This window comes from Aythya ferina (genome assembly GCF_964211825.1).
Source record: "Aythya ferina genome assembly, chromosome: 1".
Lineage (NCBI taxonomy): Eukaryota > Metazoa > Chordata > Aves > Anseriformes > Anatidae > Aythya > Aythya ferina.
The window spans coordinates 141,216,047-141,228,230 of NC_140296.1; the positions used below are offsets into that span (position 1 = coordinate 141,216,047).

The 12,184-nt window shown below is 44.0% G+C and overlaps 1 protein-coding gene across 1 annotated transcript; it reads right to left on the reverse strand.

The window, feature by feature from the left end:
* Positions 1 to 951: 951 nt before the first annotated feature.
* On the reverse strand, positions 952 to 11,660 carry LOC311423457 (uncharacterized protein; the record flags this gene model as incomplete). The annotated part of the gene is made up of 4 exons (XM_084497459.1): positions 952 to 2,751; positions 3,900 to 4,039; positions 8,788 to 8,912; positions 11,588 to 11,660. The coding sequence occupies 4 exons, from the start codon at positions 11,658 to 11,660 to the stop codon at positions 2,682 to 2,684; spliced, it is 408 nt and encodes a 135-aa protein (XP_084353585.1). The 3' UTR covers positions 952 to 2,681.
* Positions 11,661 to 12,184: the final 524 nt, after the last annotated feature.

Here is a 12,184-nt window from a genome sequence, read left to right on the forward strand (position 1 = left end):
CTGTGAAGATGTAGTAACAGCACAGGAGCGAACTAGTGGAATAGATATCACAATAAGCATGAGAAAGGTTTCTGTCTGCTTGTCCTTTTTAAGCAATTATCAAGCATTTTTCTAGTTATATCAGTTTTACTCTGTAAGGTCTTATCCACATGCCGATTCTGATATTGGCTCCAATATACGTGTGAGAAGAAATCTCACAAAGCATTCTTACCATGGCCAGTTGGGTGCTCCAAGGGGGCAATATGTAGGGACAGAGATCCCTTTGGACTGGCAAAACTTAATCAGCTCTTCCTGAGGAAGGTATGGGTGGCTCTCAATCTACAAAAATAAAAAGATTCTGGTTTCTTTGAACACAGAAGTGACTTCAAGATTAAACATCACTATGGTGACCTGCTAACTCCACATCAGCTTTGAAAAGACTGCTCCTGTGCAGTTTGTGGTTTTTATGAGTGTCAGCCAGTATTCCAGATTGTTTCCTCTTCTTCTCAACCCTGCCCAGCAAGGCCCAATCTTCATACACTAGTTTCCCTTTCCAGTTCCCTGCTTCATTTTTCATAATTTCTCATAGTCCCATATCAATGGGCTCCAAGCTCCAGCTGTCCACATCCAGCTAGAGCACCCACCCGTCATTGTACCCAGCCCTACCTATCCCAGTCCTGCCGACCCACCAGTGGTGTAGCCAGCTCCGATCCCTGCCAGCACATGGGATGTGTGCAGGGGCACCAGGAGCAGAGCGAGGCAGCCTCGTGCCCCACAGCCTGAGCTGCAGAGCTCAGCTCCCAGCCCACATGAGCTTGGTGCTGCAGTCAGAGGTAAGGTGAAGCCTTGTGAGCCAGCATCACCACAGGCTTGTGAAACTGCAGCTTCCTGTGCAAGTGAGGGTGCAGAACGTAAGTCCCGTTTTTTCCGATGCTTGGTAATTCAGCCAAATACAGGTGTGTTCTCACAGGGATATCAAAAAGCACCCCCCTGGCATAAAAGCTATTGCATGGCCAGACACGTTCTGCTAAATGCAACGCCACAGATGGGTGTGATGCAGGTACTGATGAGGTGAAGAAGAATTTACTTGATTATTTGCAGGTTTGTGGTTCAAATCTGGTTTGCTCAAGAGCTGATCTGTCTGTCTACAGTTGAAGCTGGAGATTCTGATGGCTTTTACCCTTCCCACACATCCACCACCTCTTCATTGGCCTAGAAATAGCACAGAATCAGACTTGTTATTGAATTAGGATTTATTTTTTTCCCATAAGGAAAAAATGCCTGCGGAAAGACTTCAGTGGAAACTCATCACAGCTGGGATGCTCTTGTGATGTGGCATTAGTACAGCACAGTGAACATTGGGATCCTGGTCAAAGACGCAGGGTGTCACATCATGTGTCATCATACATAAAAACAACAGCTTTATTCTGGATTAACAGAATACAATTATTACAGTGTGATTATTTCAGTGTAATGCAGCTATTTTGAAATGCTATCCCTAAGTAGATCTTTTCTAAAATATCAGAGGGTGGGGTTTTTTTCAGAATAATTCCTCAGCTAACAAAATAAATATCCCGTAATAAAAAGCCTGTAGTTGGAACAGAGTGGCTGAACAAGGAGCTATTTTGAGAGAGTCAGAGCAGAGAACCCGATCCTTGCTACGGATGAATTTCCCAGGGGAGCCATACCACTTAGCTGTGGCCATATAGCACAAGCAGAGCTACACTCCTGCCACCTCCTATTTTCTCTCACACTAACAAACAATAAAACAGTTCGACCGCCTTAATTAGCTTGGCACCTCTAACACAGAAGAAGCGGGAGAAAATCTATTTACTGCCTTCAGAGCGGAAGATACACCTCTAGCCAAACAGAAATCCTGTTCATTCGAAGTTGCTATCATAAGCAGCAGCCTGACATGACCAGGTTTTTCCTTCAAACAAGAAACAAAATCGTGCTTTGTTCTTGGGGTCAGACAGAAAGCAGAAGGGGAAGAGCATCACTGAATTCTTTTGACTGGCGTGTCTCTGGTCCTCTTTTGACCTGGCCCTGGTGAGAACAGGGAGGGCAGAGGGCCCAAACCAACAGCAAGCAGAAATTGGTGCCTGTGCCCAGGTCTGGACTCACGCACCCAGCCACCAGGACTGGGCAGCTCCAGCTGCTGCAGGGTGCATGCACACAGCTTCCCTTCTGCCATGCCCACCCAGCAGTAGGCATAAAAATACCTCGATTTTGGCAAAGTGAGGCAAGAAGGAGCCCCAGGGCACAGAACAATCGGCAATCTGGGATTCTTCACGTTGGAAATTCTCCCCAGATGACTCCCAGCATGGTCAGTGGGAAGTTTTCAGGCTGTTATTTCAAACTAGCAAGAATTTTTCATCATGTCAACAAACATTCCTCCACATATTTAGAAAAGCTGTACCACTGGGAATGATCATACCATTGCCATCTGCAGGAAATGGCTCCTCTCTGGCCTGTCATTGCAAAAGAAACATGGGTTTAAGGTAGGCTGAATCACAAGTAGTTAAAGGGATCACGTAGAAGTCCAGCAAGCAAGTGGAGCTGGAGACACGGTGGATATCCTGGCTTATGTTTGTGTTGGGGAGAGAGGTGGCCAAGAACACTAAACCATATAAGCACGGTAATCTTCAAGAAAATCTGCTTCTGGAGAATCCGTCCTGCAGGCAGAGGAAGGGCAGACACTTTTATGTGCTCCAGTCGGGTTGTGGGAAGTCTGGGGATGTGACACAATGGGGAAGTGAGGATTTATTTAACCTGGGGGTAGAGAGAGAAGAGAAAAAAGGGAATTCACAACTGTTTGATCCTGGATAAGCACCAAACGGCCAAACCCCAGGCTTTTAGAGGAATGTGATATGGATGGTGATTTGATCCATGACATGGAAATACTGTGCAGGGGAAAATAAGGTGATTTTGTACAACAAGACCTATCTTCAGCAGCCATGACTTTACCTTTCCTCCTGGGCACTCCATACTGAGGTTCATCATTATGTCTTAATGAGGTTTAACAACACTCTTCATTAGAGAGCACTAAGGACTCATCCAGTCCCAAAAGAAAAAGTGGCAGAGCCCCAACAGGGCTTACAGGAGTTCAAGCCTCATACCTTGAATCCCATGGGCCAGCACATCAGGCAGAGATCCAAATAACCCAGCAGGAGGGCAGTGAGTGCTTTCTGGCACCCCTCCTTCACCAGGGACTCCCTGTGGAAGGTGCCCCACAGCTGGGGGGACACAGCCCAGGAGCTCCTTTCCCAGCCTCACGGCTCCAGAGCATCCTGGGCAGGGAGGACACAGAAGCAGCTCACGGTACGGGACAACTCACTGTGAGGAAGGTGCGGTTTTGTGCACCTGACTGTATTTGCAGCAATACCTGTCTGCTAAGTGAAATAAGACAGAGAGGCTCTAAAATTCCGACAGTTTAGACAACAATTGAACAAAATGAATTAAAAAGCAAAACTGGTTTTGATTTTAATTACACCAGTTTTGATTAAAAACCAACCTGCCAGTTTCCAGCAGATAGAAGTTACTTTATTTTTCCTACTATTGTTGTCAGGGGGAAAACCAAACCAAAACATAACACCCGGGAGTTAACAGGCTGAGCCCGGCAGCGCAGCGGGAGTGACGACGAGTACAATAGCCAGGCTTCCTATCTCAGAGGCAGCTGAGAGCACGGCCTCAGTTCCTGTCTCCATTGCTGACAATGGATATCAACTACAAAAAAAATCTCTCCCACATCAAGCTATTTTTTTCAAGAGTTGACCTCTCCCTTCCCTCCATCCACAAAGGGCTTACACCTGACAGAAAGGAGTCTGCAGGCTGGGACCTTGTCTCCTCCTGAGAAGGGGCCTCACGTGAGATGAGTTACCCAAGGACACACCTTACTGACAATAAAGAGGTCTTCTCACCTCAAAACGCCCTCCTCATTTTTTTCTCGTAGTGCATCCATGATCTCACTCTCATTCTGGTACGCGAAGGCACAGTCAAAGTGGTGGCACCCAACACTGATGGCACGCTTCACCGCATCTCTTGCTTTTACTAGCAGAGACTGAAACAAAAAGGAAAGTCAGTAAGTCGGTATATAACAGAAAAAGAAGTTTGCTGTCCTCCAAATCTGGAGACTTTAAAATTCAAAATGATGAGGTGCTCTATTTTGGATCTTGCTTTTGTTTGTTTTCCAGAATAAAGCGCACTGACCCTTGGCACTGGCCACAGCAGTCACTGAAGAGCTGCCTGAGCTGATCTGCCATTTTATAAGGATTGAATGCTCACATTCAGACAGCAAGGTATCTTGAAATAAGTTTTAACTTGCCCAGAAATAAAAAGCAGTTTCAGTATGAGCTACTGGCAGCCTAAGAAAATGAGCCGTGCCTGGAAAGGCTGCCGGCCCTGCACATGAACAAGGCGCCTCTTGCTGGCACAGGACAAGGGACACAAGAGGACTGCAAACCACTACAGACAGTGCCACCTCGCGGGGAAAACACACAACACGGCATCTGAGACCGAAGTAAATCAAGTTCTTGGCTCAGAGACACCAAAGAGTTGTTTGATGACTGCACACCAATTCTGGAAAATGGCTATTGAAATGGAAACATGACTCAAAACCACTGCCACTGCCTACATTTAGCTTAATAATATCACTCTTTTAAAATGATTTCAATTTTCCAAGTATTTCCAAACAAAGGTTGCTTGGTTGGTTCACCTTAATTCAAAATGATATCACATGGAAACCGCAGCAGGATTTGGGGTTCTTGTTTTTTTTTTTTTTTTTTTTTTTTTTTTTTTTTTTTTTTTTAACATGAGGCTACGCTGACCAAGTACTGAGTTTAAAGTTGCCCAAGTTTTCATTTTTGCAGCCTTTCCCGATCCCACCTCTTCTGATGTACAAATAATACTGCTCTTTGTGTGTCATGGGAAAGCAGACTAACAACAACACCTTGTAGACAACACAGCACAGAGTATTTATCTCTGGGTGCTGCTGGAGCACAGAGAAGCTCTTTGCTGTGGCTGCCCCATCCCTGGAGGTGCTCAAGGCCAGGCTGGATGGGGCTTTGGGCAGCCTGGTCAGGTGGGAGGTGTCCCTGCCCAAGGCACAGGTTTTGCAACTCAATGGTCTTTAAGGTCCCTTCCAACCCAAACCATTCTGCGACCCTGTGCAGGAGAGAGCTCCCTGGGAGAAACCACAACAGCAACTGTGCTGCTTTTGAGTGCAGGAGAAGCCATTGGAGGACCATGGTGACGATACACCCTGTCATTACATAAAGCGAGATGTTTTCAGAAAAATAATCTATTATATATTACAATGTGCTCACTGAACAGGACTTCAAATTTCTGAAGTCAGGGTGATGGGGTAAAGAGGATGCCCCATTGTTCCACCAAAACACAGGGAGTTGCAGCACACGTTATGTGGGAACCTCAATATCACAAAGCTTTGATTAATTAATCTCAGTAGGTTTGGGCCACATTCTCATTGCAGTAATATAAGAGATTTTGTGGTGACAGATCACGTGAACAAAAATTTCCTTACGTTAGTGTCCTAACAGGTTCCTTCAGAGAGCTCACAAATCCTAGCATTAGTGCCCTAAGAGGCCTCACACAAACACTCTTCATTTAAAGCCTATGTATTTACACTCAGGCCTCCTAGTGTCTGCTGTCATCAGACCAATCAAGACTGAAAGGGTTAAACAAAGTCAGCCCTATTTGCACGTAAGTTATGCAATAATTAGTATCAGCTGACCAAGAAATACAACAAGAAGAATTTAAGATACTTTCATGGTGACTGAACAGTGTGTTACGGACTTGGCAGCTTACAGTTCAATATACTTGGTTTCCAGCCTCAAGTTCAAGAGACAATCCACTTTTTTTCTCTCTTTCTTAATAAGCTCACTTTCACCCCTTTTAAATGCTTCTCTTCTTTTATATTTATAATTCAGCACACCCTTAAATATTGTGTTTTACCTAAACCAAATACATTCCCATAGTATTTGCAAGTAAAGAGCTACCCAAACTATTTTTTCTGCAAAGTGCTATGTATTCATCTGGTGTCATATGGAAAAGTTATCCTTAGTCTCTAAGGAGTTCATGTAGATTCCCATTTCCAAATCCATCTCTCATCACTTAAATTCCCCTATTTACATATGTTCATCAAAGATCATACCTACACACATGTTAGGATACTAATACACAGCACCAAGAGCAAGAACAACGACAAATAGGGCAGGCAGAATTTTTTACTTCTGCAGTACGTTGTTTGTTTTTTTCATAGTTAAGAAAAAAATCTCCTTGTCATCACTACCTGCTCACTTTACAAATTTTCTGAAGACAGGTGTAAAAAGCCTTCAATACCTGAAATATTTAAAGAGGCAAGAAATACCCTGTAGAGGGCTTGGTGCATTTTCCTGACCCCAAGAGAAGTTGGCTGGAAAAGCCTTCTGCCTATCTCAGCAATTTATTGGTGTCACCTGTGTGACCATAGGGGCATTGCCCCTCCCTCCTGCCTTGTGGTTGGCTGCAGGCAAGGAAAAAAATGAACAGAATGGATAAAATAAAATAAAATAAAATAAAATAAAATAAAATAAAATAAAATAAAATAAAATAAAATAAAATAAAATAAAATAAAATAAAATAAAAAGTGCTTTGCCTATTATCTCACTCTTTGGAGAATGTCAAAATTTACTGCAGGCTTCTTCCATGTATTTGTTGGGTGAATTTGTTGTACCAGTTACACATACTGCATTGACTGAGGTTGCAGCTTTTTGTATACCTCATAGTCCATGCTTTTCTGCAAGAAAAATGGTATTTGAGGAGTTCACACACCCCTGAAGAGCCATTTCTGGTCTCACCTTCTCCCAAACCTTTCACCAGAAGGAGCCGCCAAGCTGCTTGTCTTAGGAGGAAACTCAGTTCTGCCCACAAGAGGGATCAAGTATCCAAACCTCACCATCAAAATCACGGGCTTTGAAGGGTTTCTGGCTGATCTAAAGCTTCTCTGTAGTTTTAACCCTGCTCCTTGACTGACATTTTATTGTAGGTGTGTCAGATTTATCATTGTTATCTTTTCTCTCAAAGAGGAAATAAAGTTTCTGTGGCGTTTGCCCTCAATCACTGTAGAAGAGGTGTTCACTCAATTCATATATCACTATAAGCAATTGTTTTTCTCAGCTATCCATTATTACCATCTTTATCATTCTACAGATCTTGAAATCTGCAACTGCACAGTCCTTGCTTACCATACAAAAGTAATTTCTAACATCAGAAAATACACCTTACAAAATGCTCAGCCTCAGTTTAGGGATATGTCAGTCCAATGATGATGTGAATTCACATCACCAGTGAAGGTGCATTTACATTTTCATTAGGATTTCTTCATCTGCTCACAGAGCTTCATGCCTATAGACAAAATTTCACTTTGTCATAAGATTCTGAGATTAAATGATGGCTTACTTATATTATAATTTGCTGCACTACACAATATTTTAAAGCGGGATATTAACTAAAAATGCATGTCCCTTCCTCTTCCAATTCATTTATAATCTTCCTGCATTTCTCAGGATTAGTATTAGCATTCCCAGGATGTAATAATGATAATATCTCATCAGAAGTCAAATTACTTGATTGTTTGATACATTTAAAATGTTCTGATGCAGTTTTGCTGGTATCTTAAAAAAAAAAAAAAAAAAAAAAAAAAAAAAAAAGTGGACAATGGATTATTTCCTATTCAGCTGTCTTGTATCCCCAGTCGTTGCTGGTGCCCATCTCAACCAGCAGCATCTTCCTCTGCCTGCAGCCTGACCTTTTCTGCACTGCTCTGTGCAGATGTTCTTGCAGCTCCTTCCTACAACCTCATCTTTTCCACTGCAGTCAGCACCTCAACCCTATGTCCAAAGATTTCAATCGAGATGTGCAAATCACTGCAGCTTTGGGACAAGCCTTAGTTTAACCTATGAACAAGAACCCCTAACCAAAGGAGACCCCTAATGAGAGGGGCTCCCCCTTGACCATGGCACTGCTCTGCCAGTACCAGCACAGGCCTGGGGAGCAGCACTGCTACCCTGGCAATACCTCGCTCAGAGAGGCACATTTCCACACTAAAACAAACTATGGGAGAGCTTTCAGTCATGAGTCTATTTTGGAAAACAATAATCAACTCCAAGCACCCTTTCTTAAGTCTGCCTGAAGGTCGTGTTTCACTTTGCCTTTAACTTCTTCCATTTTTCATCACATATATTCCTGTTTGTTATGTTTTCTTAATTCAGGTAGATTTACCTCAGAAACATTTCCAGTTTCTTGACCATGTTTGTATCAGAAATGTGTTCTCTTTTAAGCTCTTTAAAGCATTTGTGACTCCTGGGCCTACTTTAGCAGCCAGGTGCCCACTGTCTGCCAGCTTCAAGCCAGTAAAACATAAACCAGCCAGTGTGGGAAGCAGCAAGGGATCAGAGCTGAATAGCCCTATACTGAAATAAACTGCTTCATAAAATACCTCTGAAAGGTTGTCTGAGGTTACTGTTTGCACTTGAAAACGCTGCCCTCCGCCTCCAGCTTCAGGCACAAGCTGTGTTGCCAGAAGAAATGCCAGCTGCTGGGCTCCCTTCCCCTTGGTTCTCACAGCTCTGGGAGACCACGGGCTGCAGGGGACAGCCTGTGATATCAGGGGCCTCTCCACATGGAGATCTGCTCCATGTGGGACCCATGGGCTGCAGGGGGACAGCCTGCTCCACCAGGGCCCTCTCCACAAGCCACAGGGGAACTGCTGCTGCCTGCCTGGAGCACCTCCTGCCCTCCTGCTGCACTCACCTGGGGGCTGCAGGGCTGCTTCTCACCCCTCTCTCCCAGCTGTGTTGCACAGCAGTTTTTTTCCCCTTTCTTCAATCTGCTCTCCCAGTAAGCCCACCCAGTGTCAATTGCTGGCTCGGCTCTGGCTAGCAGTGGGTCACTTTGGAGCCAGCTTAAACTTGCCCCTGTCTGAAATGGGGCAGCTGCTGGGCCCTGCTCATAGAGGCCACCGCTGCAGCCCCGTTAATACCAAAACCTTGGCACGTAAATCCACTGCAATACATTGCTACGATTTCCCTGGGCCTGAGTTTGGGCACGTCAAGAAACTTGGCTCCAATGATAGGAGGGCAGCAAGAAAAAGCTGCCTGAAAGGAAGAGCTGTTGAAATGCCTGAGGGCCATGGCTGGCTTCAGGAAAGGCAAAAAGTAAAGCTGCAGTTCATCCCATAGGCACCAGTTTGAACCCCGGGTTGCTGAGTGCAGGCTGGCTTTTTATGCAACATCCCTCCGTGGACAAGTGAGGACTGCACTTGAGAAGATCTGCTCAGCAAAGGCAAACCCTGTGGGAAGATGATGCCTTAAAACTACAGCTCGTCCCCAGGAGTGCTGTCACGGGATTCATTACTGGAATCTGTCAGACAGACAAAACAGGTTATTGTGGTCTGCTATTAATTATCAGTAAAGCCATTGTTATTAAAATCATTAGTAAAGCTAATTACAAACGTGTATTACACATTTCATTGTAGTTTAGAGTAATTACAGTCTTATTAATCCATGGGTTTTATTCCATATTAGGATGGCTCCTTTCTTGCAGACCTTTTTTAAACATACAACGCTTCTGTTCAATGTTTCTGTGTAAACACCAGTGATAAATAGTTAATAACTGACTCCTGTAAATTAAAATTATACTGGCAGTAAAACATCAAGGATTGTTTCTCTTTTACTTTCATATATAGTTTTGGGATTTGCAACATACAGAAACTTTAGAGACTAGGTATGATATATATATGCATCATATAACATCAATACATACATATTTATTTAAAAAAATAAAAACTATTTTTAATGTATTTATTGAAACTGGGGAATATCTGGAGCTGTGGATGAGTGCCAGAGATGAAGCAGACAATCTGTGTATTTTACACCTGCTCTATTGCTACATCACAGACTTTCCCTTAAGACTCAGCAATCCCAAAACAAACAAACAAAAAAAAAGGAAATGAAGACTTACCAGAATTTAGAGTAATCTCTCCACCCATTTATTCCTGGCTTTATCTTGCTTTTCAGGGACTTTGCTACCTGTGCTAGCTTTCATTTGCACAGTGGCTCTAGCATGGGGCAAATAATCCCAACTCCTTTGACGGGACTCTATGGCTGTGCTTCTGGCAGAAATCCAGGAGGTGCTTTTCCATACCCTGCCCCTATTCGAGGTGGACTCCACATTTTATATATATAAATATATGTATACAGCTACTTTGCAGGGTATGAAATCTCAGCACAGACTGTTTTGCCTAGCATTTAATTTCATGTACTTAAGAGTCATTCATATGCAGTTTATCTAGTGCACAAACTAACTGCTGTGGATGCAGAGGCATCCATGGTGACTTTTTGCAAAAGCAGCACAGGTCTGATGGAGTTTTTGAATCTATATGCAATGCACTTTGCACATTGTCCCACTCCTCTCATGGCCCAGCTGGCTCTGGAAGCAATATAAACTGGCAAGAAACCTGACAATAAATCCTTTGTATATCCTGTGCAAGGGTCAAGTGCCCTGGGAAGGTTTAGTCTCATTTTCTCATCCGTTAGTTATATCCTGAATACTTCTGAGGTGGAATTGCTGCAGCGTATGAGCTCTGTGAGTGTGGCCCACAGCCTCCCAGCAGCGCTCCCTGCTGTGCTCTACACCGGAATGAAAAGGGTGGAAAAGGAAAGCTGTATTTTTTATGCAGTACAACCCTTGTTTTTCTTCAAATGCAAACGCTATATTTAATTTCCACATGCCTTCCAGGCATATAAGTTTTTCATAGGGCTCACAGTCAGTCTTCTTCAGCATATGTCTCCCAGACACAGTCCTGTAAGCAGTGACCCCAAATTTGCAATGAAATGAACTACATTATTAGTTGTTATTAAGTACCAATAATGAGCTCAGCCTTTCTGCATATAGTGCTGTGGACAGCCAGCAAATCTGTATCACCACAAATTTTGTAAAGGGCAGGCAGCAGTGAAGAGGTCAAAGAGGAGCACAATATTTAGAACTAGAGAAGTTAATCCTCTTCATTTTCAGAAACACACAGTATCTACAATTGTGTTTGCTATTAATTTTAATGTGACTTTTCATCATGAAAATCAAAAGGAAGGAGACAGAGGTTTCATATCAAACTCACATAGCTCAGATTTGATCCCATTCATCCTTGGGCTATGTTTCAGAACAGCAGTCCTGAGGCCCTACTTGGTTACAGTAGCAGCATGTGCATGTTGGGGAGCAAGTGGGAGCAGAAGTGTTGTGGCCAGTGCAGAGCCTGTGCCAGGGCTCCCAACATCTCCTCTTCTTCCTGATCAATCCACTGCATGCAGTGTGTGGCTCTACACCTGTGTTTGCTTCGTGCTGAGCAATGGAGCCTACCTGTCAGCTCCACAAGTGCAGCAACAGACCCCGCAACCTTTTTCCCCTGCCTATGGGTTGACCCCAGAGGTTGCTTCTTCCCCTCCCAGCCTCATGAACACGATGTTCAAGGCCAGAAGTGATATAGGGCATCTGTAATTTTGGATCAGGCAACGGTGAGAAGAGACAAATCCTGTGAAAGAGCTGCGCAAAGCTCTACCTGTAACCTTCACTCTGTTTTGAGTGCTGCCTTTGAACTGAGGCCCCCACCTCCCTGCTTCCTGAGGCCCCATGCTCCCTGACACTTCCTTGAAAAGACTGCAGAAGAAAGGTTATAGGCCAGAAAACCTCTAACCTCAGATGGCTCTGATTCTAGTTCAAACACTTTTATTATGATGATTGAAGTACTTCAACTGTCTAGACCTCAGGGACTTGCAGTCTTTGGGGACCCTCGGTTATAGCCTGACATGGTGAAAAGAATCAGTCTCTGTGTTTGTTAATTCAGGTCATGAACTTGGACGGTCCTGACGTGGGTACAGCACTCATTTTACCACTTTTGCTCTGGGACCAGTACCACAAAGAGCACAGGGTGGAAAGCTCAGGGTTACTGCAGGGTTATGGTAAACTGCTAAATCTCTCTGTCTTTACCAGCCACGGCCTCCCTGCATGTTTAGAGAGCCAGCCAGTGCGGACAAATAACGTAGTATGTGTTGTCTCTTACAGCATCTCTGTCCTCCCACAGGTGTTCCAGCAGCTGATATGAAAATGTCCCCAAGGAGCCCTAATTGTTAGAAATACCTCACTGGGGCTTCCAGTA